The sequence below is a fragment of the Rhagoletis pomonella genome, unplaced genomic scaffold (genome assembly GCF_013731165.1).
Source record: "Rhagoletis pomonella isolate Grant_MI unplaced genomic scaffold, Rhpom_1.0 Rhpom_scaffold_00008, whole genome shotgun sequence".
Classification (NCBI taxonomy): Eukaryota; Metazoa; Arthropoda; class Insecta; order Diptera; family Tephritidae; genus Rhagoletis; species Rhagoletis pomonella.
Window position 1 is genome coordinate 26864091 of NW_023458562.1, and position 27322 is coordinate 26891412.

The window sequence follows — 27322 nt, forward strand, 5'->3', positions numbered from 1 at the left end:
ATTTTGCTTATTTCTTATGTTTATTTAATTTATAATTTTTTTCTGAAAACTACTCTAAAGTTTACATTTTTTATCCAATTTTTTTTCGAGTAAGTAGTTTTAATTCCCATTGAATTCTAGTATACCTAAGCGTAAGTTTAGAGTTGCTGAAAAATCGCGTGGATTTTCGCTAATTTTTTTCTGATTGTATTACGAATTTTTTCCATACAAAAAATTCCCCAAAAAATTTCCAAAAATCCACGCGATTTTTTAGCAACTTAAAACTTATACATTGTTGTACCAGAATTTATTGGGCTATAAAATTGCTTACTCAGAATAGTCTGATAAAAAAGTTGAAAGTTTAAATGCAATGCCAAGTTTGAAATATGAATTTATAAAGTTTTTGTTAGATAATGACCTATACCTTTAGACAAAAATTATAAATATCTATTAAATAAAAAAAATAAATTTGGCAAAATTTGTTAAAGTGTCGCGGCCACAATTGTTTGTCCACCACTGTAAGCATCAGCCCTCAAGAATAATGAAAAACTCATATAAAATAACGTCCAAGAAATGGAAAAGAAATTTTCTTCTATTAAATTTTCTGAAATATTCGTATAATTTTTGCATCCAAGCAAGTTTACGGCAATAGCAAAGTAATGAAAAAATATTTCTTCAGAATTTTTTTGGGAGCTGTACACTAATTATGGAATTTTCATATGAAAAAATGAAAAAGCATATCGTTAATTAAGCGCAAAAAGGTGTCAAGTGCTTTTTTTTGAAATTGTTCCGGAGAGACCAAAAATTGATTTAGTTTTGCATTATCTGTCATCCTGCATCAAAAACTAAATTTTGAAAAAAGTGTACTTGGCGGCACCTTTTCGCCTGAAGTTCTGGATAAAAAAAAAAAACAAAAAAAAAAAATGGGCCACTCTATTAACTATCCTTACAAATCCGTACAAATCATTAATCTGTTGGTAAGTAAAAAAAATAAATACACACATGTATTTTCTTTGGAAAATTTTAATTCTTACATAATAACCATACACCAGTCACAAAGACCGGTCCAAGAAGTCACAATATGAAATATTTTTTAATATTTCTATGAAGATTCTATTAGACTAATTTTTAGCGAGAACAAAAACGTATAGTAAATATTTTTACACACAAAAAAATCTGGCTAAAATTCGTCTTTGAGTGCAAAATAGAGGGATTTTCAGTGCCCAACCAGCCATATTCATTCAAATAATAGTTACAAGGAATTTTGCTCTTTGCTAAAAAATATATTTCGCCTTTGGCGACATAGTTATAATTCACAGTTGATCACATTCTGGAGTCTAATGTCCCACCGCTCACAAATATAAATCAGTTTTTTTACTCGGAGTTCAGTGCGCGTACTTTTTGTACCAAATTTTGATACAAACATTAGTTTTGTTGGATTTTCATCATTCCTCTTCCTCTCCTGCTAGGAACATTTAATTAAAAACATTTAAACAAGTCATATGCCTAATGTAGGTACATATGTTCATTACTAGCGTTGTTATGTGAATCTGATTCCAAGAGTGAGCGCAATTTGTTACTCTGCTTGCAATTGGCAACATTGAACTTTTTAATAACTAAAGCATATACGCTGTTGTTGTTGTATTGTTTTTGTTGTTATTGCTGCTGTTGCTTCTACCACTATTTTAATGGCTAACGACGTTGATGGTGGCTGCTCTTGTTGTTGTTGCCGCTTCTGTCACAAATTGGTTTACCATTATCTCGTAAAAATCGATATGACTCGCTGTGTGTGGAGGGCAAAGTGGCAGGGCAAACGTGCCACATATATATCTACTCTTGTTAAACTGTTATATATTTCATATGAATTTATATTTGTTTATATACAAGTGTATGCATTTGCGTATGTGTCTATAATAGAATGCGGACTTAAAAAAAAAAAAAAAATAAAAACATTTATTGCTTTTGGCAAGAAAGAACTATAAAAAATATGTTAACTGCAAAAGAACACAAAAAAATTAAAATGAAGTATAAAAAGGGGCACAGCAACAACAATTTCCACTCCTACAAATTCAATACACGATTTAACATCAATGTTACGCTAGTTAGGCTGCATATGCTGTATATATGTAACTACAAGTTCGCGGAATTGGTTACTTCATGCTCGTATACATGTAAAATATGCAATGTATGTGATACCTGCAGAGTTTTGTTTAAGAATTTCTTAAATAAAATAAGTGTTTACATTTAATTTATATGTATTTATATCGGACGGAGAACAGCTCTTGCCAACAAGTGCTGTTTTGGACTGAGTAATTGAGCAATTAAGAATTAAAGTTCTCCGTGGACGAACGAACGTCTCTCATCATGGCCTTGCTATTACTATGAGGCGGTCCTTGGAATGCTCGAGATACTGCAGTTGTAGGAACCTTTACAGACTTGGAGCGGTGCATCGCGATGAGCTCTAATATACAGCGGCCATATCGTACGAATTGTTGCAGATGCTCCAGCCTTGAAAGTATTCGATTCGGCATCCGCTAGTGGTAGCTGAGGAAGAGGAATGCTGCCTCAGAGTTAGAAAGATCAGGTGAAGAGGGACTTGAATTCACATGGGATTTTCAATTGGCGCTAGTTGGCCCCAGAAGAGAAACGACTGACGTGCTATGTTGAGCTCGTCTCTCTCTCTCTCTTGTACACTTTCAACAATTTTAATTATAAGCGTTCAAACTTCATATTTGTTATTCGCTCTATTACTGTCTACGCAATTTTGGCCGAATCCAGTCGTTCTTCATGCGAGTCGTTCATCTTTCGTGGCAACTTTTAGATCGGAGTATGCGTATCTGTTCGTACGACATTGAGCGTTCTACATCAGTTAGAATCTCGGGCTCTCCTCCCTCACCTAAGTATTTGGGTTTAGCTCCACTCTTCAGCTCTCTATTTCGAACCCACTTAGCTCGAGTTGCGTCCGTTTGCAGGGTGACGATATTACTTTTGGCAACATATTATTTGTTCCCCTTAGCTCTTTTGCACCCGGACTAGCAGAAATCTATTTACTTCTTCGGTGGTTCTAGAGCTTGAGTTGAAAATGCGGTCTTTCTATTCGCAAATATGCTGGGTTTTGTCAGTGCGCAGATGTGAGAGTGCAGTGGCGAAGATTTCCTTACGCGGTAAGATGTACCTTTACTCCTGCACATCATCCTGTCATCAACCAGCACGAAAGAGACGCCTTTTGCATTAAAATTATAGATACTATACTTGAGTACCCTAATTGGAAAATTCTTCGACGTTCGAAACTATGCATTCTAGTCCGAAGCTCGTAAGATTTGTGGAATACATTTTTCGTACAAAGTGACAACCCCAGCACTAACCAGATGCAGAGTTCACTTTATAGATAATACATTTTACGTAGCAACGCACCTTATGAAGGATAAACAACCGCTTTCTCTTAGACAGACAACCGTTGGCGAGCAGCCGCTGCAGAGTATGTACAGTGTAACCTTGCTTGGTTGGTAGCAACGCTCTCGCAGGACCCAAGTAGCGCTGTAGACACCATTTTGTACTCTTAAATGGAATACCTCACAGGGACCTGACTATTTCTGCCTTCATTTCTGTTGTGGATTAAGGCGCCATATGGGTTGGTTGCCGCATCTCAAATCTGGATTGCTCACGTTGGCCAGAGTGAGCCAACGTGGACGGAAGAGTAGGAGTGGAATATGGTAGGAAATTTTGCCCCATATTAAGAAGTCCCTAAATACCCCATTACACTCCTTGCCAAAATTCTCACTCATTGTAATTGAGGAATATTGAATAACAACGACTGACGCAGTTTGGCACTCTGCATTCATTAATGAGGAGGTATCAAAATCCTAACATGTGCTTTTCTACGGTTACAGATCCGGCTTTCTCCTTGTAAATATTTAAGCTTATAGGTCGACCTACGTAGGTGCCAGGACCGCCTCGGTTAGACGTCTGAATCTATCGGGGATCCCTCAGTTAATCTACTAGTTCTAGATTACCTCTCATCTGTACCAACTATTCAGAAATTGGGCCAGTGGGCGAGCACGTGCAGAGTCAAGCAAGGGGACCGTTTCAGCTAAAGAAGGTTCTGAGTCATAAGTGGAGACAGGAATAGCACCATCGACTTTTTTTGCGGACATATGTATCTTTTAATGCCACCCAAATAGGTAGAAATCGAGCGGGTAGTTCTAACTCAGACTGCCGGTAAAGGTGAAAGGATAACTTGCCTCGAAGCAGAATCAGTTGTAGTTAACTGAGGAAATCACTTGTTGGCGCCTCAACTCATAGTTTCATGGATTTTCAAATACTCTGACCATACCTAATTTGAAAATATTTCGCTACTGATTGCTTTCAATGAATAAATTGTATTTAATTTATAACTACGACCTTTACTTTCATCAACCTTTCAGTCGTAACTTTTCATTTCCCCACCTCTAGTTGCTATCTTTTCTGCGCCCACAGCCTATAGACAACTATGCTGCTTTCAATTTAAGAAACTTTGCATAAGTATTTGCGCCAACCACACAAAGTGAGTCTGAATAGTCAGAAAATAGCCACAAATCAAAGATAAACATAAAAGATGTCTTGACATTGCGTTAGGCGAAAATTCCACCCGCATACACCGTGGCAAGCTAAGTTTATGACTATCGCTCTTTTCCTCTTGGACTGGCTATTCACAAGGCGACTACTTCTTTGCAAGCTTTTAATATCAACTATTCACATTTCGCAATCAATACGCAAAGCTTTATCAAGAAGAAAGAACTTCATTTTGTTTGCAGTTGAAGTTTATCAAAGACGATAGCCACTTCATTGAATAAGTAGCCAAGAAAAGGGAAAATTAAAATTCTGAATTCCACATGAAATGAAGTTGCGACGCTAAAAAAAAAAAATAAAAAATAAAAAATCAGATACATAAATTTGTATTAAATAAGTAAGTAGATATGGAGTACAAGTTTGTGAAAAAATATGCAAGCTTTGGTGAGTTAAATAACCGCAGAAGAAACTTTTGCTATTTAGTGTGCATTTCCGTTACAACTCCATGCGCGCCAACGCTTACTACCTTTGCGACGTTCTTTCACTTTCTTTGTATGGAATTTCTTTTTCTTCTTGCCCTGCTCCTTAACTCCTTTTTTTTTTGGATTTGCGCTTTTAGCTTTTCATTGGACCTTTGCATTAGCATAACCGCAAAAGCACTCAAGTAGGAAAAAAAATTTTAAAGTTTTTCGAACAACAAAGCGCATATGAAAGAGAAATGTATATTTATTTTATAAAATATCCGTCTGCTGATTGTGATTGTGGCCAATATATTTACTCGTCTGCAGCTGATTAAAATTAATATGTATATTGTTGGGTTTTCACACACATATTTCCCGCACATATTCACATATTTACCGATAAATCACATTTACATCGCTCTCCAGCAAATGAATTTTAATATTTCTTTCCATTCCCTTGGAGTTAGTCGAAGCATATAAAGGCATGTCGATTATTAAAGAAAACAATTTAACAGCATTGAAGGCAGCGATATTTCACACTGTCAAATTTTAAATTGATGATCTGCAAATTCGATTTCAAGGTGAAGTGATTTGTTAATTTTTCATAATTTTACACTCATATTTTTTTTATTGAATTTTTTAAATGCCGCACTAATAGAAACTTGCATTCATTAAACGTAGATCACACGATTTGTACATTTTGGTAGTCACAGAGTGGTGTTGTTTGGAAATTTAAGTTGAGCTCAATAAAATAATTTGATTTAATTTTCTAACAACACCACTCTGTACCTGCCAAAATGTACAAATATGTACAAATGTACAAATCGTGTGATCCCTGCTTAAGGATTTTGTTAAGAAATAAAGTATATTTTTTATAAAAAATATATTAAAATTAAATAACCGTAAAATAGATTGTTAAACTTGTTAATATATGGCGCACTTATAAATTTGGCACGGGATGTATTAACTGTTCAGTCCTTCATATCAATTGATTATACAACATCTCGCCCTTTGGACGAAGTGTCTAAAGATCTTTTTTTTTTATAAGCGGTTTGAGTGCACCTATGAGAGTTGCAGCCTCTCGATATCGAAATCGGGACAGGCGACTTCAATGTCAGGGTGGAAAAGGAAGACATATTTGGTCCCACCGTTGGAAAATTCAGCCCCCACGATGAAACATCTAATGAGGAAATGACGCTCATAGCCCCACACATTGTAATCTGTAGTCCTACAGTCTAGCATCAAAGTACATACGCATAAATGAAGCGTAATGGCTCTTTCCATGTTGTAGTGGGCCGAAGGTACGATTCCTGTGACGCACCTAAGATCCAAGGAGAAAATTCTTGCAGTCCAGATACGCTGCCGCCTCTGTGCACCAAAAAACGTCCGATCAGCAATGCAAGGAATATTTGACATATATTTTTTACATCTACTCTGAGACACACACACACAGAAGAAATAGGTTGATTTCAGGGCGCCCGAAAGAACAACTGGTACAATGAGTGTATTGTTAAAGAACTCATGTGGTCGTTACTAAGCACGTCGCTGCTAAAAGTCTCATGCCTAATATTTGCAAAGGCGGGGAAGTGCCACAAAAAGGGTTCCGCCGTATCATCCTCTTCTAGGTAGGAAGGGCAAATGGAGCTTTCATGTATGCCTATCACAGTCAGATTTTTATGGCACGAGAGAAGGAAGAGACCAGTTAATCGCTCATAAGTTGTCTGCAGTCCCATCTGCTCAATGTAAGCAAATACCAAGCAAGAGCCTATGGGATTGAGGGCAAAATGAACCTCTCTCGAAGTCTCGCACTGCTCAGCCAAATATTCACCCAGTTTGTAATGGTAGCTCCGATTACCCAAGGTGGGAGTGCTATAACTGGTTGGGTGAGATGTTTTATTACCAGGTACTCCAGAATTACTTAGAACCTAGACTAAAAATAAGTTCGGTTTGTTCTCTGGAAAACTGAAGTCGGGACTTGCATTTCCTTGAGGGTGTCTTGGCTGTCACTACAGATATGTAAACTCCTCCTTTTCACGTATTTTTCACAAGGCAGTTCATGACCTTGAGGATTGGAAATATCGTTGCCTTCGATATAGATACCATATCCTTTTCCTTCGCCAGTTTTGGAGCCATCAGTAAAGATTCTACAATGTGTAAAAACGGGCTCAGTACTAGCGTTAAGGTAGAATTCAGCCTCAGGTAACTAAATATTGCAGCATTTATTTAGCAAAGGTAACGATGGCTAACTATCCTGTGACATTGAAAGGCATTTGCGCCCATTTTTTTAAGTCCACAAGGGGTCTTAACGGCCTCTCGTCTTTACAGATATTAAATGGCGGTAGGTTTTGAAGTAAATACAGAGCAGCCGCAGGTGTTGTATGGAAAGTTCTCGTACAACCGCCTGATTATGGGTCGTCTTAGAGAGGTGCAAAGCCACGTTTTAGAATAGGTTAGGTTGATGTGGCAGTCAGTTCAATTCACTGAGAACTTCCAGGTCCATTGTGACTGTTCTATATAGAACCACCTTGAAGCTCATATGCAGCGTAGCATTGGTTTTATTCCTACACCGGATAGTTCCGTAAGAGAACTAAAAAGTGCCTATCTAAAATCCCCTCTACTCTTAGCTAAAGCTGGGCAGCTACAGGCTAGGTACAGCTTCTGCAATATTAATGGGAAAATATTCCTAATTTCGCAGCGTGTCTACTAATTAGCCAACGATCGGTTACACAGACCATGACCTTCCAAATGTCCTCTTTTGGGAGGCTGTACAGTTCTTCTGTTTATTTCCTATCAATTTACGACCATATTAGCCTAGCTGTTCTGCTAGTGCCCTCATATAACAGTGACCTATTGAGCTCTTGGATAATGATATTTCTAATCATTAATTTACAGGTTACCATGGGTATTCAAATTTAACCTCTGCTTTCACACAGTGGAACTAGTCAGCCTTCCATCATCCTCATCGGAATTGCAATTTCTTGTAATATTTCTATGTCCAAGGTCCATTTCAGGCAGACCTTGAAGATGATGCTAATTTAATTTAGGGCTGACAGCTTTAATCCGTTCATTGATTTGATGGCCGCCTGACTATTCGAGAAAATATTTATCGTAGTCTTTGTTGCGACATGTGTACTACGCTGCAGAGCCACCTCCTTTATAGCTAGAACTTCTGCCTGATAAACGCTGCAGTAGTCTGGAATTTGGACGGATAATTCTAGTCCTAGTTCCTCAAAGCTTGGATCCATTCTAGTAGACATTTAGTTCTCTCTTATCCATGATCTTGACGTTTGCCACTATCTTCTTGACTAGATGTTCGTCTTAAAGAGCCTGTCGAAGGTGGGTTTATGGGCAGTGTGTGAATTATAGAGGCGTGGCAAAACTGACGATCCTTAAATAGCGCCTTACTTTTTAGTCTAAGCAGCGAAGTGGCGGCCACGTGTTTTCTACCGCTTGTTTTACCAACGGCCTGTTTAGATTTCTGGAACGTTGTTAAGGTATTTTGAAGATCATTTTTTCAATAGGATACTTCTATAAAAGTTTACTATCAAGGATTTCACACAAGCACTTACTTACTTACTGTTGAATGGAAACAGCATTGAACCAAGTAGAGAAGATAATCCCGAGTCTCAAGCTCCGATAACGGCTTCGGACGAATAGTGAAATGCTGGAGCTGACAGCCTGCCTCCTGAGTTATTCAAATGCGTCGGCAAGGAGTGGTTAAGAGTGGTTTTACAGAATATGGTCAGATGAGCGCATGCCTGTCGCTTGGAATTTAGATGTGCTCTACCCAGTATACAAAAAGCAACCCCGCCATAGGCGTCAACTACCATGGGAACGGACTTTGAGATGTCGCATACAGGATTTTTGTCAACTGGAAAATCAACTGAGAAATCTATTAGACTAAGTATTTAAATTTTACAATTGAACGAGAAAAATCGACTATAAAATCGGCCCGGGTAAAGGCAGCTTAAGTGAGCGTATTGTGTGCAAGACTAAAGTCCACTGCCTATGAACTGATTGGGACTTATAAGTGTGGATTAAGATCCGGTACATCTACCATAGGCTAGACATCAACTACATGTCAAATATGAGTTCTCCATTCCCTTGGTCACTGCGCCATATACTCAAACCTGCGCATTTCAGTTTGTTGTACCCCCCGCAAAGTATCACTTCCATAGGTCAGAAAAAAGTATCACATCCACCGGTCAAAAAGTCGCAAAATACATTTGTTATTGAACTTACGAATTTTCTATAATTCTCACATCATTGCTGCAAAGCCACTCGTATATTTTCTCTACAACCCCAATAGCCTGCGAACTAAAAACTTCATAAAGGCAAGCATGCTTATAGGCGCATATACCGCGAAAAAAAGTTGCGCGCATCCTTACTTTATGACCAGCAAGCTGTGGCAATGTGCAAGTCAAAAGTTTTTGGCAAACTTTGTTTGACGACCTCCCAAAAAAAAACTGAGACGAAAAACCCAGAAAAGAATGACCACAGAACAAAAGCAGCCAATTTCGGCGAGCACTCAACACGCCCCTCTCCACGCAAAAGAAAAAATCTTAACTAGCAGTAGTAAGCAATTAAAAAGTGCTCATCACGACAGTGGGTGTGGCAGCAAGTGACCAGAAAAATATGAAACCAAAAAATGGAAATAAAATTTCTTGAAAAATTTTCGATAATGTGCAAAAGTTGCTTAAAGTTATCGCTAAACTTAAATGGGATTTTATTATCGCTGAGCAGACGCTGTATTAGTTAGTTCGTAAATATGAGGCGGCCGGGCCAAATGAGATAGCAAGCGTAAGAGGCGTGCGTGCATGTGTAGCTTAGCTGTGGTGTGTGCCATTGTCGTTTGGCTAATATTTTTCGTGGCCGGAAAAGTTTTTCACTGTTTTCTTGGCGCTGATATCAGCGGAAGCGTCACTTGCCATAGCTAAATACATTTTTCCTCTTTAGTCAAACGAAAGCAAGAAAAAAAAGTATTCCTGTATGCTTTCAAGTAGTATTGGCTAGAAATAAGCATAGCGCTGTAAGAGCAGCAGCCGCAGCTGCGGCAATAGACGAAAGATGTTCGAAAAAGGGCACTTTTGAAAATAAATCCGGGCGTGTCGCTTTTAACGCTGACACTTGCATGCTCTGCTTAGATTCACAATCCCTCTGTAAAGCCGCAGTCATCATGCTCGCTCTTACTCTTTCGTACTTTTACCCTTCACGCTGCTATCTGGTTCGCTTTCTCGCTCCTGCTCATATCTTGGCGATTAGTATCATTTCTCATTTTGTTAAGCAGCTGGAACACACTCGTTGCATACTTTGCGGTGGCTCATATTTTGCTCTTTAGGTTTGTGAACTTTATAGCATTTTCTTCTTCTTCTTTTTATTCTCTCATGCTCTCTTTTTTTTTAGTAAATTTGAGTTTTGTATCCCCACCATTTATTTTTTTTTCTACAAATTGCCTGCCAACTTGGCACTTTTCACCGCTAATGATGCAATTTCCTTTGGGCTTGTCCTTCACTATTTGGCTTTGTGCCTGTTTGCTGTCCGATGCATGAATTGGAACGCATAAGCCTGTGGCTATCAATGTTTTAATGGCATTTCGATGTAAGAGTTAGAAAGGTTGTTTATGATTTATTAATTTACATAAAACTAAATTATAAATAATTTTGTAGTAGAGTAGCGCACTGAACTCGGATAGGTTTAGGCAGTGGCTAAGCCCATGGATTATGAAAAGATTAGCATATGTTACTCCTCGCGCCGCTGGGCTGTCTTTCAGCTAGGTAAAGTAATTAAGTTGCATACTTTCGGGCACTGGATATATTAATGCTTTTTTTAATTCTATAGAATAGTAGTAGTAGTAGTAGTAGTAGTAGTAGAAAATAATCCCTAACGTTAGCAACAACACTAGCTACGTAATTAGTCTATTTGAGATCTTATTAATCAGTCAAGTGAATCCAACCCAACCTTGTCTAAATTGAAACCCAGCCTACTTCTAAACAAAATGTACACAGTGAATCGTTCATGAAGCCTAAGGTGACCATATGGTATCCCCATGGATTATGCCACGTAATTAGTCCTATTAGGATCGTAGCTCATTCCTTCTTTGTCAGAGAAGAAACTTTGCTACCAGCTTGTCAAGCCTTTTTCAGGAAACATTTGATTGTTTTGCAGGTCTCAATACCATACCAACGGCTCTAAAGAGTTTTATATTTGAGATCCTTGATGTACCCAGTCGTTTTCCTAAAATTGGCTACGGTCTAGTTGGACGCTCCAAAGAACTATAGTTCGCCAATTCATCAGCCAGTTCGTTGCCTTGAACATCATAGAACGCTTCGTTAAGATAACACGCCGGTTTCACCATATAACGGAGCCACGAACTCACAAGGGTGGCATCCCCATCGGCCAGACTGAACTAAGGAAGCTGATGTGTTACAAAGTGGGTGGCAACTACCGCAATAAAATATACAACGGAAGCGATCTAATAAGGAATTTAGAGAAAATAAATGTAATATATAGATCTATATTTTTTCTTTCGATTAACAACGCAGAATAATTACATATTTACCATTTAGAATTTCAATAGCAAATACTACACCTGAGTGCATTACGTAGAGTCACTGCTGTAACTAATACAACCAAAGGTCCCCATTCTACCTGCGCCACCTGTTTCAACGAAAACTTATTATTGACATTTGCGTCGTGTTTACCAATGTAAAATAGTTGCCACGTAAACAAAATATAAAAAAGTGCAATGCCCAAAAATTCACGCTCGTGGAATTCAAAAGCCAAATTACAAAAAAAATTTGAGGCAAAAAAAGTTTAGAATAAATAGGCAAATGTAAAACTAAATTAAAAAAATAACCACCAAGCCAAATCAAACGGCATTAGTTAGTACAAACAAATGTCAATAAACTACATTTTTGGCTACTTTTTTTTGGCGCCGTTCTGCCAGCATTTCGGCGCTCGCTCCGCGCCTCACCGTACCCAACTTCGTCACAGAGCAGCAGCGCGTAGTTACTCGTATTAACCTAAATTCTTGGCAAAAAAAAATCGAAAATCAATTCTAACTGTAAAATCAACTCGCACTTTTTTCTATAAGTACCCAGATACATAAGTTTGTTGCTCGATTAGTTGCAAGCATTGTTGCAATATGCCGCTATTTGTGTTGTGTATTGTAAAATTGTTGTTGCTGCTGCTGAGGTTATTTACATTTCGATTGGAAGAAGAATTGCAAGAATTGTTGCACGCGATTTGTGGCCGTGTAATCACCTGTCGTCATTGCTAATGATTTTTTTTTACCTAAATGTTGTTGTGACTGGTTGCAAGTCGTTGTTGTTAATACATTCTGTTGCAAGTGTTGATTCTAAAGCGCGTTTGTGGGCAGCTTTGTTGTTGGTGCTTTTGTTTGTGTTATTGCTTGTTATGGCGTGTTTTAAAATAGCGGCAATAAGCACAGCAGCAACCTCAACAACAACAGCAACAAAAAGAACAACAATACATTTATAAAACTTGCGATAACCTGTACGGCAACAACAAATCGGTTAAGAGAGCAATCAGCGACAGAACAATTGCAACGGCAATGTCGACAGATGCTGCAACAACAACAAAATTTTCAACAAACAAGTGCAACAAAATATTTTATGTGAAAGAAGAAGCAGCAACTGCGGCAGCACCAGCAGCAGAGGGAACGACAGCGGCGCTGCTACCAGCGCAGACTTGCAGTCAGACCATAAAATAAGAAATAAATCGAAGAAGGCGGTTCGCGACAGGAAAAAAAAAATAATAAAAAAAATATATAAAAATCAAATCTACTGTAAAAAATAACAAAAGAATTAAATTCGAAATTCGCTGTGGCGCACCCACCGCCGAGTGAATTAAAATGCAACGCTTACAAAGTATCGTCGCTGACATTTTTTTTAAATTTTTATTTTTTAAGTAGAACAACCACGGCGCCACATAGCCTCATACACCAGCGTATAGCACAGACATTGAACCAGAACAAAAATTCAAAAAACAAGGTATCATATCCCAAATTTCTTACACATACATTAGGATGCCCCAGAAAAAAAAGTTGCGTTTTTTTCACCGGCATTACGAAAATTCATTATATTTTAAGACTTCCAACAAATTATTTCAGAAAAATATTAAGATTCACGTGAGTAAAACTGATTTAAAATAACTCCAAAAATCTCATTATGTTGATTCCGTTGATAGAATTTGTATGCAGACACTCTAAGCTTAAACTCGTGTAGTGTCTGAGGTGATTTTTGGAAAAAAAATATTTTTTAAACTAATTATATTTGTAAAAAACTAGATTTTTGTGGTATTTTAAAATTGGTCTAGCCCACGTAAATCTCAATATTTTTCTGAAAATAAAATAGATTTAATTTTTTCGATGAAAAAAATTTTATCAATCCATTTTTTTTTTTTATGGAGTGTGAAGCTCCCTAATATTCATACATATGTACATAAATAAGCATATTTCGATTCTTTCCATTCTGGGAAAACAGGTGCAGCTTTCAGGTGCGCGTTCGCTGACTCGCTGCTCTACTGGCGTGGCAGCGGAAACCACCAGTTCGAGCTGGCCCGTGCACTTCACTCTGGTAACGTAGACTCCCTTTTTTATCCCCAGCCCAGTCAGACGCCAAAAGCCAGACAGTCATTTGCATTTTTGGGTATCAAACATTTTTGGCAATTCACAATTGTAATTGCTCTCAAGTAGAGCTTGCTGGCTGGCTGGTTGACACTCATACAATCATGTCACAATCCTATTCATGGCTGTAGGTATGTAAGTACTTTTGTGATAGTTCAATTATGACATTATCATTTTTGTGGCGTAAAATTATGATAGCAGCTCTGAGGTGGTTGGGGTACGTAAATGTTTGCTTTCCGGCAATTTCATTGGTGGTGAAGAGGTTTCGAGGGTAAGGCACGCTGCATGATACACAATTTTAGTTGGTATTAAAAATATTTGAAGTGAAATGAGATCGAGTTAATTTTAGAAGTGGGAGATTATTTAAATAGATTGGGTCAATAGATGTCAGAGTGTGAAAGTATTTTGAGACGGTTTTAAGCAGCCTGAAAGTTATGGGTGAATTGACTATCTCCAAAGGTTAAGACTTACTTTTCAAAACTTAATATATAAGCAAATGAGTTACGATGATCTTGCCATGCCAAGTGGCGCTATCATGAAGGCCTGCCTTCCGCTTTTTGATAGTTAGGCCATGAATCAGACAACAAAAACAAAAAATTAAAGACACACGTTCAGAGAATGAGAACACTTCTGATTATGGAGAAAAATTCGACTGGGTAGCTAGAGCTTCTAGACATTATCCCTCCTTAGTGGTTCCGTTGGCAGGCGTAACTTTCTTCTGAATAAATTAGAAGAGGGTATTCTTCAGTAGTTGTTATGGTAGAGCCAAAAGAACGGAAAGAGGCTGGGGAACGAAATAGTCCATAGAAGGCTGATGATACGCCAGTTTCGCGGGAGAGGGAATTGAAGCTTGTAGATGTGGCTTCCAATAAAGGTAAGTCAGCGTTGGAGAGGTAGAGGATGATTAAGGCACGCTTGTCTTAGCTGGTAATTGATATGGTTTTTGGCCGATCCAGAGCCAGCGTCGCACCTGGGATATAGTAGCAGCAGTACATACACAGATACATTCCCCGGTAGGGATGGGATCCAGCTCTCCAATACCTTACTGGAGTAGAGCTTGTTGAGCATCGGAAGAGCTTGAGAGGACTTAAGGCTCGACCTTAGCACTGCCAGCGAAATCCCTAGGGGCTCCTGGCTTCGTATTTCACGAGAGGGCTGGGCATTCCTTAAACTTTGAGGAGTCGTAAACTAATGAAGTATTTTTCCGACTGTTCTATCGACTTCTTTATATTTTGCGACAACCGACTAGCCAAAGTGTAAATATTCTCGATCAATTCTGTGATGATGAAGAGTCCGAAGATATTAATAACGCGGCGCGTGGACTACAGCTCGCTATAAGACCTAAATGGATCAGAGGAATATTCAAAGCACTCGTTAATTCGAGGTAGGCAGAGGACGATATTGAAATGGCCTCTAAAAAGGATTCATTGGCATGAAAAACTAGATAAGTTAAAAGGGCTGCATGTGTTATCTCTATCTGAAAGTTTCCAAAGCGCGCAGAGCGTGATCGTATTGAGGTCTGCGGCGACTGATGGCTAATACTCAGTTGTATGTTCTTTGATATTTTACTATGTACTGTGAAAAAAACTAGATATTAAGTGATTAGTTTCGTCGCCAGTTTTGCCTCAAGGAAGAAATTCCTAAGCGCTTAGTAGTGTACATTTTTGTAGATGACTTAAAATGAGACTAGAACGTAGGTATGGGAAACTTCGCGACTGGACGTTAAAATCGAAAAGTTTATGCGATTTATATATTCAGCGTTGCGCTAATCTAGGTTTTGTAAGCCACAACAACAGAATGTTTGAGGAGTTAGCCCGGAACTGCACCGCTTTGGGCACCTCAGGAAAAAGGAAAAAGGCGTTTGTGTGTCGCGGAGTCTCCGAGATACAAGACTTCTCAACACTGACAACAAACTGACTGTGGCAACTGACTAACTCTAGAAGGATGGACCTAAAATCATGCATCGTCTGTAGAAATAGGTGGCTTTCCTAGCGTCTGAAGTGGGCTTCCAACGTCAATGAACTAGACTGAAAGAATATGGCTGAGTTTGCAGAGGTTTCCACAGGGGACTGGGACCTATGTAAGTATGTAAGCATTGACTGGACCATAACACCTACTACCTTAACAGTAACTCAACTAAAGGGAATAGGGACAATGGATAGTCTTCTCTGTTATCGCCTAGGACCTAGTTTCACGAGGTGGACAGCTGTTCATGTAAAATAGTTAGTTAGTTACAGCTTCAAATAGGCGCGTACTTACATAGTATTCGCAACCAAATATTCGTTCACATTTTCAAATTTTTTCGTGGGCGAGATAAATGAAGAAACAAATTATTCTATGCGCTTGCAAATTAATGCATAACGTCTTTTGATAGACTATTATTTCGAACAGCTGTGTGAAACATGACTCAACTATGTGTGTAGACTAGATATTTTTTAGAGGAGAAGAGCCAGAAATAGCAATACATGCAACATTGATGAAAATACTCGTACTAATAAAAAATAAATGCAACGAACTTTAATTCAACACTGAGCTAACGATTTAACAAGGATAAATGATGTTGAGTCTGGCAGGCGTGCAGACAGCCCAAGTAATTGGCTACAACAAGGATTTGCGTGAGACAGCCAACAAAGTAAGCGACATGGAGAAGGACGAAAAGAAGGATGAGCAGCATACGCGGCCAAGTGATGGAGAAACAGGAAAGCAAATGAACTGGATACCTACGCACACACAGGCATATGTGGAAATGCAAACACACACACACAAACACAGAAATTGGTTGATAGGCAATTTTAATATGTAAATAAAATTTTCTATATGAGTGTATGCGCAAACTACTCCCAAGTCAAGGCGATGGCATTGCTGGTTCGTATGACAAAAGAGCACGAAATGAAGTGAGACAAGTGAGCCAAGCGTATGTAGGTGGCGCAGTAGGAGGAAAGGAGTTAAATTGATTACAAAAGATATTTGTATGCAAATTAGACAGGCTACATAGTGAATGCAGGCAGGCAAAAAAGAAAGCGATACATATGAAAAAAAAAACAAGAGTGTGGTACAAGAAAGCCTGGTCAGCGGTGTGAGTTAGCGACTCAAGAAAATGAATTGTACGAATGCGCCTTTATGTATGTATGTATGAATGTCGCTTGTCTATGCGAAAAAAAAGCTCTCAAGCAAGCGACAGCGACATTTTTGTGTCTGTCTACGGCTTTTCATGTAGTTACTATGCACGTGTGTGTGTGTGTATGTGTGTATGTGCGCATTAATTTTTGTTCGCTCGCCTGCAAATCCTTTTCATTTTTGCGTACGTATGTTAGTCCATGTGCGACGCGTGGGCGTATACGTGAAATTGATTTATGATAAGCGAAAGGATACTATCGTAATTTTTCGCATTCGAGGATTGCTGGGCGCTTTTTGCTTTTTCGCCAGCCGTTGCTGTCTCACCACTGCCCTCTCAACGCAGCTCGCAATTTATTTTATTCTACTTACATATAAATATTCTGTTGTTTGCAGGCGCATTGTTTCTTTTGCTTAACTTTTTTTCAATTTTTATTTTACTGTTTTTTTTTTTAATTTCTTTAAGGCAAACAATCTTACTTGGTTGTGCGTCAAAGAAAGCACAAATGAAAAGTGACAGCACGAAAAGGTGGCTACGTGAGGAAAACTATCAGTCAAAGTATGCGAAAAAGTTTCGGTGATAAGATTTATGTTGCTGCGATTTGGATTTTTGCCAAGAACAATGGAGTGGGGATAAGAAAAGCTTTGAGATAGGGAGAAGAGATTTGTTGATTGGTTAGAAAGAAAATTAAAATTCGATTTGTGTCCGCAAAAAAGATCTTTAGCGAGATGCTGCTTTTAAGAAGAAGGAAATCTATCCTCATCTACATATCAGATAGAGCTTTAAATTTTGTCCCAACATATTTTAAATGAGAGGCATGTATGTACTTACCTCGAACCCTTCCCTTGCAAGCAGAGACTTACTGATGAGTAATAGCTCTGAAAGCGTTCCCTAAAAAGTCTAAAGCTTTCTCAAGTTTAACATTTAGATCAGCGATGGGCAGAGAGAGCTTTTGCTCTGCACGCGTCAGTAGAAAATGTGCAGAAAGCTTTTAAAAGCGCCGCCCGCCGATTTAGACCATTTGCATCAAGATAGAGCTTTTATTCACTGTCGCTGTACATAAAGTAGAAGAAAAGCGGAAAAAAGCTTGCCACGGACGTTCATATAATAGTGAACTGTGGTTGGAAGATACCTACATACATTTTTAAATGAAGCTAGAACTTTCTTGTCACGAGCTTTTTATGTTTCTGCTGAATAAACTTATAGCTTTTATGTCGCTTAATTTTATTTCAAAAACTGCACATTTTTTGTTCAATCAACCGGGAAATTAATTAAAAGAGAAAAATTTAAGGTATATCTCTTTCCGATAGCACATATTTTGAACCAATTTTGCGGGGAATACTGTATATAAAAAAGGCCGAGGAGGGAAATATAAAAGCACCACACAAAATTCTTTAACCTCTCACTATTTTTTCGTATCCTTCTTAAGCTATCTTTACTGATTAAATTATTATTAAAAATGACCATTCAAAGTAAACAAAAAAAAAAAAAAAACAAAACAAAAGTTCTGAAAATATTATGACGTAAAAATTTTTGAGCCTGTTGTTCATTTCACAGGGTTTCAAGTTTTGCGCATTAGAAATAAAAAAAAATAAAAAACTATTAAAAATGCCATATAATGGAAACCCAAAGTTATGCAAAGGGTATTAAAACTTGCTCTAAAGCTTTTGCAGATTTTATAGCACATTTAGGTGTCCCAAAGTAAAAGTTCTTAAATTTGCTCTTATGATCTATGCGAGAGCTTTCATTTCACGTGCCTTTTGAACCTTGTTTTTTTACAATTGATGTTTGGGCTTAACCATTTTCTGATACAATTTTAATATGTATTTTTTTTGACACTTATTTAAAGCTTTCAAAAACTCTCTGCTAAATTTATAATGCAGCAGAACTTACCTGCATATGTCATGTAAAAATTATTTGAGACTTGGAAATGTTAGTAGCTATTCCTGATTAAATTTTTTGATGAATTTTGAAAAATTGGGCTTATTTTTTGCTAATACTTTTGAATCAGAATTGCCAAAATATTTACCTGTAAAGAAAAATGAAAATATGTATATTATTAAGTGTCAAAATTTTTGCATTTATTGAAATACCAAAAATATTTAAATATTTAGTGTAAGTTTATAGTGGCAAAATAGAATAGGAAAAAATATTCAGTCATGAGCTTTTCTGATGGAAGCTTTTATAGAAGCTTTTTGGGCTGATTTAATTTCCTTTAATACCTTTTCTATCTGAGCTTTTAATAGCTGGTAATTATTGGTATTGAATTTCCTCTAGGTGGAGCTTTACCATTTACAGACCTTATTTTAAATTAGAGCCATAAAACTAGGAAATTGCAAGGAAGGCTCATTTTGGTCTTAAAAACATTTTTTTTTTGTATCCATAACGCTAGACGAACTGTGTGAAAGCTGCTTTGACCAAAGATAACAGCATAGGAAGACAACTGTATATTTGACCACAATAATTCTGTAATAAAATGTTTTAAAACAAAGTTAACCAGGATATATGTACATTATACATGCATTTATAGACGGCTTAATCCTTACTTGAAATAGATGCCGGTAAAATGTGCTTTAAAAGCTGCCTGCTAAATTTTCTAAGCTTTTAAAGCAGTTAGGACCAATACATATATGTACATCCAATGGGAGATGCTTTTTAAAGCTTTATGTAGTTTTCCATTGGTGATGGGTAATGCCCTGCCCGCCGGCAGAGCCTTTTAAAGCTCTATGTGCACATTGTATGGACATGTTCTCACTGCCCATTACTTTTGTATATAGATGATGGCGAGAGATATTCAGAGAGCAATCTTCCACTTTGTCGGCCTATATCATAAATACACGACCAAAAAATGGCCTGGGAGCATATCTTTTGTTGGAGATTTTCACATAGATCAGCAACGACTCTAAGAGAGTAAAAGCTCTCTCTGATCGCCACTATTTTACGATGACCATCACAAATTCATTACTGGCCTATTTGAAGTATAAGCATAGAAAGCTTTACAAAAATTGTTCCGCCTGCCTATGAAGAAGCCGAGCCAATTATATTTAAAAGCATGGCAGGTAAACAAACTTTCTTCGGGCATTGTTTTTAGTTTTATGTAATTTTTAAGGACTATTATGGTAATTTTTTTATTTTTTAATGTAATTTTTTGCTAGTTTTGATTTCATCAAAATCCGAGCCCTGATCGTAAAGAAAACAACAAAAGCCTCCAAATTTAATTCTACAAATAACGACTAAAAACTTTATTGAGACTTGTAAAGAGTATTGCACTTGATTTGTGTTCACATATGTATTTATGCAATTATCTATGCGTATAAGTATTTATAAAAAAAAAACTGTGAGCTGAATACATAAGTCACTTATTGCACATGAAATTTCCATTTTGATGATCAAAAGTAACATAATGTTAGAGTTATAAGAATTAATAAAAAATGTATATCCTAAATCTAAGGGCTGTAAAAAAGAATTTAATTATTATTTAATACAAATAAATAAAAGGAAAAGTGGTGAAAATGAAAATAAATTTAAAGTTAATAAAAAAATATAAAGATCAAAAAATCAAATGAATAAAAAATAAAAAAATAAAAGATTTTGATTAAGCAACAAAATTTAAAAAATTAGATTATTAAAAAATTTTAATTAAATTTAAAAAATAAAAAAAGTTTCACCAAGTAAAACTATACACAAAACAACGAAACAAAACGCCAAAATTAAAAAAATTAATTATTAAAAAAATGTAATCAAATGAAAAAATTTCTAAAAACAAAGAAAGTTTTATCAAGCAAAATTATATAGAAATTAGTGTAATAAAATGCAAAAATGAAAAAAGATTTTAAATATATAAATAAAAACAAAATATTAAATATAAAAAATGTAACAAAAGAAATCAAAAAAATTTGACTAAGAAAATATTTTTTTTTGCATGCAATCTAGTTTGTTGTTAGTTCCTTCCTATAATTATAAGTTTCTTTTGAATGATTACATTATAGATTTTGGAAATTTCGTTGCTGATATTATACAAAAGTTGTAAATAATTTTATTCAAAAACATAAATATTATTTATACAGCTTAACAAGAGATTTTTTCTCTTTTTCTACTTTTTCACATACAATCCAATCAACACCTCATTAACACAATTATTATAATTATTGTAATATATTTTTACCTTTCCTGTTGATTTGCTCTGAAAATTGTCAACTCCATTTAACTGCTAATTGAGTTTTGTATCATTGCATTTTAATTGAATTTTCACAATTATTGTTGCGCTAATAGCATGTATTGAAAATACAAAAATCATTCAATTTGTTTAATGAAAATTATGGAAAAAACAAATTGAAAATTAAAATTTTAACGAGAGGATGGGATGGTCGTATGTATGTATGTATGTATACGAGCAAAAAGCCTGAAGTGAATCATCGCAACCACCACCTACATATGTAGGGCTGAAAATAAAAATATTTGAGGCTAAAATTAATTTCGATAAAAATGTTTACAATTACAATTTATTTTTATTATATGGGTATTGTAGACGTAGAATTAGAATATTAGAAAAAATTTTGCCATTAAAGTAAGTCACAGAAAATATACAAGTTTTATTTAGTAGCAGAAAAAAAGTGAATAGAAAATTTACAATTTAAAAAAGTACGAAAATAAGAATTAATTATCAATTATTATATCAATTTATTTATTTTCAAATCTAATTATAGCAAAATTTTTTATTAATTAAAAAAAAATACATAATAAAAAATTTCACTGCACTAAAAATTTACTTCAAGTTGAATAGAGCAACAATTTCAATAAATAAAAACAATTTCGATCCAAATTATGTGACAATCTGCAATTGGTAGCCACAAAACGCAATGCTAATATTTCCTATTTATGCCAATTGTTTTTATTGTTCTTAGCCAACTGATTGCAATAGCGTTATTTCATGCAAGAAAATAATAAATAAAATGCATACGCACACCCCAAATACACCCGCACTAGCACACGTGCAAGTGCAAATGAACAGTGTTGCCACTGCGCCGTAAGGCCGGCCAACAATTGCAATCGAATTGAGCCGTGAAAACCGCGATGCCAATCCATGGATGTTGTGGTGCCGATTTTGTGGCTGCTGAGTTTTGTTGTTAGTGTGTTTTTCTTTTTTTTGGGCGTTGTTGTCACTGCAACCAAATGTTGCTGCTGATTTTATTTTTTTGTTGTTGTTGATATTTTTGCATTTTAGTTGACATGCACTCCACGCGATTTCCCACACTCGGTGACTTTGTTTGGCTTGAATTTTGTTGGAATTGGTTTAAATTGGCTTGGCTGCTTGGTTGCTTGGTTGCTTGTATGTATGTACGCTACCCCACACGCTCTCATCAATGTCCTGTCTCGAAGCTGACATCCGCATGAAATCCCGTATCGTCTGCATGATAAATCACATTCTGTATACGTCCGTCCGGCAATAAAATATGATATTGACCGCGCGTCACACCATCCAAATCACGATTCTGTTTGTGGCCAAAATCATTGCCGGTAATAAAATCACGTATGCGATAGCCGAATGCATAGTTTGAGGCGTATTGCAGCTGCAAGATGAGCGGGGCGGGGTAACAAAAAATAAATGAGAGAAAGAGAGAGAGAGAGAGAAAATATTAATAATGCATATTCAGACGAGAGATATGATTGTAGATAGCCGGAGTTGCGAGTGGCAGTCAATAAAATAAGTAAAAAATTGTTGAAAATGGTGACAAAATTCTGAGCGTGTGTGCATATAGGAAATATTTAGGTGTGCAACGAAAGTCAATGAAAGAAAAAAAAATGCATAGAAATTTTTTTTCAGTAGAAATTTGATTTATGCTTGATTTTCGACATTTGTGAATAACTTCGATTCGGACAAATTAAAAAATTAAATATTAATGTTTTTAAAGAAATCGTTATCTAGAAATGTGCGAAAGTTGAGAAGGGTGAACTGAAAAAAAAAACAAAAATTTATGATTTGCGTATATCCAGTTGGTATAAAGACTGAACTGTAGCGATTCGCCAGTTTTTTTTTAACTAGATATTTTGTACGCTGGTTGAGAATCATGATTTACCGCTTATAGTCAAAGAAAATAATAAAGTAACTGCAGCACAGCTTTCTTATGAGTTTAATATTGCATACTTGTAGGCGCCGGTTGAGCTTATACATATGTAAATGACGCGAATTATTGTAACGTTTTAATTGCTTCTTTTCGAAATTTTGAAGGCATGCCCATTTATAAAGTGCCTAGATGTGGAACGAAACCGTTTCCCGGGCTGAACCCCGCCAGATAATCGATACTGATTTTTTAAACACTCAGGCGTGGAGAAGGGATAAGTAATAATTACGAAAAGTAATTTGGGCCAGTAATCTTCTGAAAACCTTCCGGACCCTGTAGCTTATCCAGCGAAATAAATTGGAACTCAAACTGTCTATCAAACGCCGCATTGTGGTGTTAAACTGGAATTTACTGTTCAAAATAGTCTATAACCTTAATTTTTCTACCGATTTGATTACATTTCCAGCACACTCTATGCATATGGAAGAAAATGCTTAGCACCGTTAAAAAAATATATATAAAAACTCACTTTAAACCGGCACCTTATTATATTAAAATTTAATGAGCTATAAAATCTCATACCCAAAAATTTTCCAAAAATTAGAAAAAAATTAATTTGGCTTAATTTTTTTTTATATATTTAAACTTTTAATTTAGCAATTTTTGCTCCCTACAGGAACAAGAGAATCGAATTTCTTCAAAATTAATACTTTCCATGGCGGAATTATACCAGGTGAAGTAATTAGAGCGAGAAGAAAGATTTCGACACTGCCTTATTTAAAAAATTGCCTTTAAAATGTGACTATAAGGCAGCTGAATGCCAGAAAACAAAGCTACTTTCTCTGAAATTTGCGCTGAAAAATTTCATGTATAGGAATAAAACTTCAAAAAATCGAGCTAAAGAAACGTTTTCTAAATTTATCAAATCTGGTAAAAATTGAAGGCTCTGGATAATTTCAGTTTGACACCACTGTTCGTCGGTGGGAAGTAGAGTAGAGAAAGTTACTATTGATAAAAAGACGGAACTGTGCCCCGTAATCAATGCAACACGAACCCGTAACGACATCATTCTGTTTAAACACAAATAAAATATACAAAACACAATTTCCGCTGCTCTGACTGACCTTTTCAGAAAACATTCAGCTGTTTTTCAGATGTAAATATGTACATATTACACAAACCATTTTCTAGATATGTACAATACATTCTGGAACATACTTCGAAAGTTTTGTCAAATTTGGTTCGATGTATCTGATAGTACACTCTTTGATTAAATTAGTTGGGTTCGCTAGGCACTACGTGGCTTCGCAGAGACCACTAAGCTCCATAGCGCTGTTATCAGTTGACTAAGGTCAGATCGCATCGGAACTAGCTAATAACCAGGGCCAGGCGCAGGGTTAAAAAACATAGCAGTTTTCTTGTCTAAACCACTTTTTCCAGCTCTTTGCCGTCTGGCGCCTTTTTAAGGCTAAAACCTCTGCCTCGAAAATGCCATAATACTTACTCTGACAGCTTAAAACACTAACGAAGTGAAATACTACCCAGTGTATTGCAACCCCTTCTCCCTTGGCCATTTCGGACCCACCTATGAAAACATGGATCGAATCGAGTTAGCCTTCCTTATGCTCTATCGGCCTTCCATTGTGGCTTTGACATTCGCTGCAAAGTATTCATCGGTCCGAGAACACTTAGTGCATTCGTCCGAAAAATTTTGAGCTACTGTATCTGTAAGGCTCAATACGAACTCATATACACCAGAGCAGCAGGATTTTCTCTTCGGTGGTTCTTAATGTCCAAAATGACATATTTGCTGTAATTCTTACTGCTATTGTGTGTATAATTTGTTGGTGGAATTTTTGTTTTTGTACCCCTGTTATCATCTTATATGAACTAGCCCTGGTAAAGCCTGAAACCTGGCCTGCCTCGAAGCAGTTTTGAAAGCTATCTTCCTGATCAGAGCCGCCGTCTGAAGAGGCAACAGTGCATAGAATGCTGACGTGGGGTTACGGGTGTTCTTCTAATGTTAGGCGTAGGTAATATATGTACATTCTCTACTCCTTTGAGATAAGTTTTCTTCTTCCTTTCTGTCCACCAGACCAGTACCTAATGGAATAATATAGACCCAATGGTTACCCAGAAGATCCAATTAAAAGAAGATCTGTGAGTCTCCAGGTGCAGCTCAGCATCTTTGAGACGCCATGACAATTTCTTATCGAGTTTCAAAGCTATTTCCAAAGCATTCAAAGCCGGCAGGATATTTAGAAAACTTTGCATGAGCACCCCAAGAGAATGCCTAGTTCTCGCATAAAAAAAACTGCAGGGTTTGAGTGGTTTCGCTGTTAGAAACTCTTCGAACCTTCAATCTTGGGTGTAAGATGAAAGCGAAAAGAGCCGTGAACGAATTGAAAATAAATCCGACATTCTTCCTAAAAAAAGTGTTTCGGTAGCGTACTTAAGAGTCTTCCAAATAATATTTTAAGCCTAGATATTAACCATCTTCCCTATCCTTTGCAACTTATTCATTGGCCTTACTAAGCGCCCATTTTTGTACAATTCTAAGTTATACGAAAAAGCACTTTTCTATAAAGTAACAACTAATCTCATATCAATGCTTTCATTCACTTTCAAGCTATAACGCAAAAAAAATATTTCTCTTCATATTTTATGTGAAATCGCTTGTGATTCCTCAACCACTTGTCACCACTTCTAATCAAATTTTCGACCTTTTGTCACAAAATCTTTCTTCTTCTACATAACGGTGCAGTCTCACCAGCAACCATCGACTGACACCTCTGGGAAAATGTTTTGATTTTACTGATTTATTGCCTGACAAATAGGCATGGAAAGCAGCACAAATCAGCAGAAAGCAAAATTCACAACAATGCCACCAGCCAACAACGGTTCGCGCCCACCACCAACAAAGAACATTATTGCGGTGGAAGTGCAAGATGAATAAACGAATAGCTACTATTGACAATTCGACGGCGATTTTTTGTCCACTGTGAACTGGCTGCCAGCAAAGAAGTTCATTACTCCTGCGGGATCTATGTAGGCAATGACAAAAAGGCGTGACACTAGATGAAGTTATTGTTGTTGATTAGCTTTGTAATCAATCACTCTTCGTGTAATGGAATTGTGGTGATTTTTCGCTTGTGTTGAACGAGAGTGGCTAATGCGAAGAGAGTGGGAGTGAGTGCAGGGCAGGAGGTCCTTTTACTACAAACTTCGTGTGCATAAAGTGCAATTGTAGGAATTTGTAAGATAATATTTAGTTTCCTTTCTCTTTTGTTGCTGCGGAGACGTAAGTACGGCAGACGTAAAAAAATGCACCCCAAATTAAGTGCGACGCGTTATTAAACCCGGGTAAAGCTTAGTATGGCTTCGAGGTCATGTTTACTGAACGCTTCTTGATGCATTTAGGAGTCTAGACTGAGCCCTACCATGACTATTGAAGCATTACATATGTATATGTAAATATAAATGTTTTGTAATGCGAGGAACGAGTTCCTTGTCGAAGTTTATAAATAAGCAGAAACAGTCTCGGATGAGTTCAATTAACTCTTAGTAAAAATAAGCTTCATACTACTTATTACTAAGAAAAGACCTCCGGAGAGTTATAGCCAAGGACATTTGCTTAAATTGTTCTGCCTCTGTAGAAATAATTGGTTACCTAACTAGTTACCATGGACCTCGTTCCCATATATCTGCAAAAAGGTTGTCCTTATATTTAATGTCAGATATGCCTTTATGAAGAAGAGGTGTTGAGGTACAACGTGCTGGATTTTCACAAGACACCTAAATTAGTTTTGGAAGCCTGTTGAGCAATGATAATATTAGACTATCCAGGAAATTCTGGCAACTATATTTTAACTCACCACAGTCTCTTGAAAGGCAAAAGTCGTTCGTAAGGGACTTGTCAATTCTGGCTTCTATCTTGAAAGCTCTTTTCCATCTTTCGAAAGGCTAATCGAAAGACCTGCTAACGAGAAGGTCTTAGCGTTACTGTGTTTGTCTTTAGAAATAAGTTTTTTAAGAAGTAAATAAAATAAATAATATATACGAAAATACATATATTTTTCTTTCTAAAACCTTAAGAACTAAAAATTAACAGAAAACTAAATAAGTATAAAATGAGCGCATAAAAAATTAAATTAAATTTAAAATGAAAATATTTTTATATCTAAAAATTAAACAAAATCAAAATTAAACTGAAAAAAGCAAAAAATAAATTAAGAAAAGAAAAAAAATAAAACAAGTATATAAAAATTAGAAGCAACTTAGAACATGTTTTTTTTTTTGAAATCTAAAAATTTAAAGAACATCATTTTTAAATTAAATGAAATTTAATTAAAAATAAATAAAACAAGTTCTTAAAAATGAAACGAAATTAAAAAACAAACTGTTTCTTATAACAATAAAAACTTAAAATTAGAAGAAAATTTAATAAAAAAGTACATAGAAAAATGAAAGGTAAATAAAGTTCATTAAAAATTAAATGAAAAATAAAATA

General features: G+C 36.3%; 1 protein-coding gene across 1 annotated transcript in view; it reads right to left on the minus strand.

Moving 5' to 3' along the window:
- Positions 1 to 21510: 21510 nt before the first annotated feature.
- LOC118745242 overlaps positions 21511 to 27322 on the minus strand; it is an 88465-nt gene continuing 82653 nt past the window's right edge. The window contains exon 7 of the mRNA XM_036478769.1: positions 21511 to 22320. Coding sequence (XP_036334662.1) covers positions 22111 to 22320 — 210 coding nt within the window. The 3' untranslated portion in view covers positions 21511 to 22110. The remainder of the gene's footprint in view (positions 22321 to 27322) is intronic.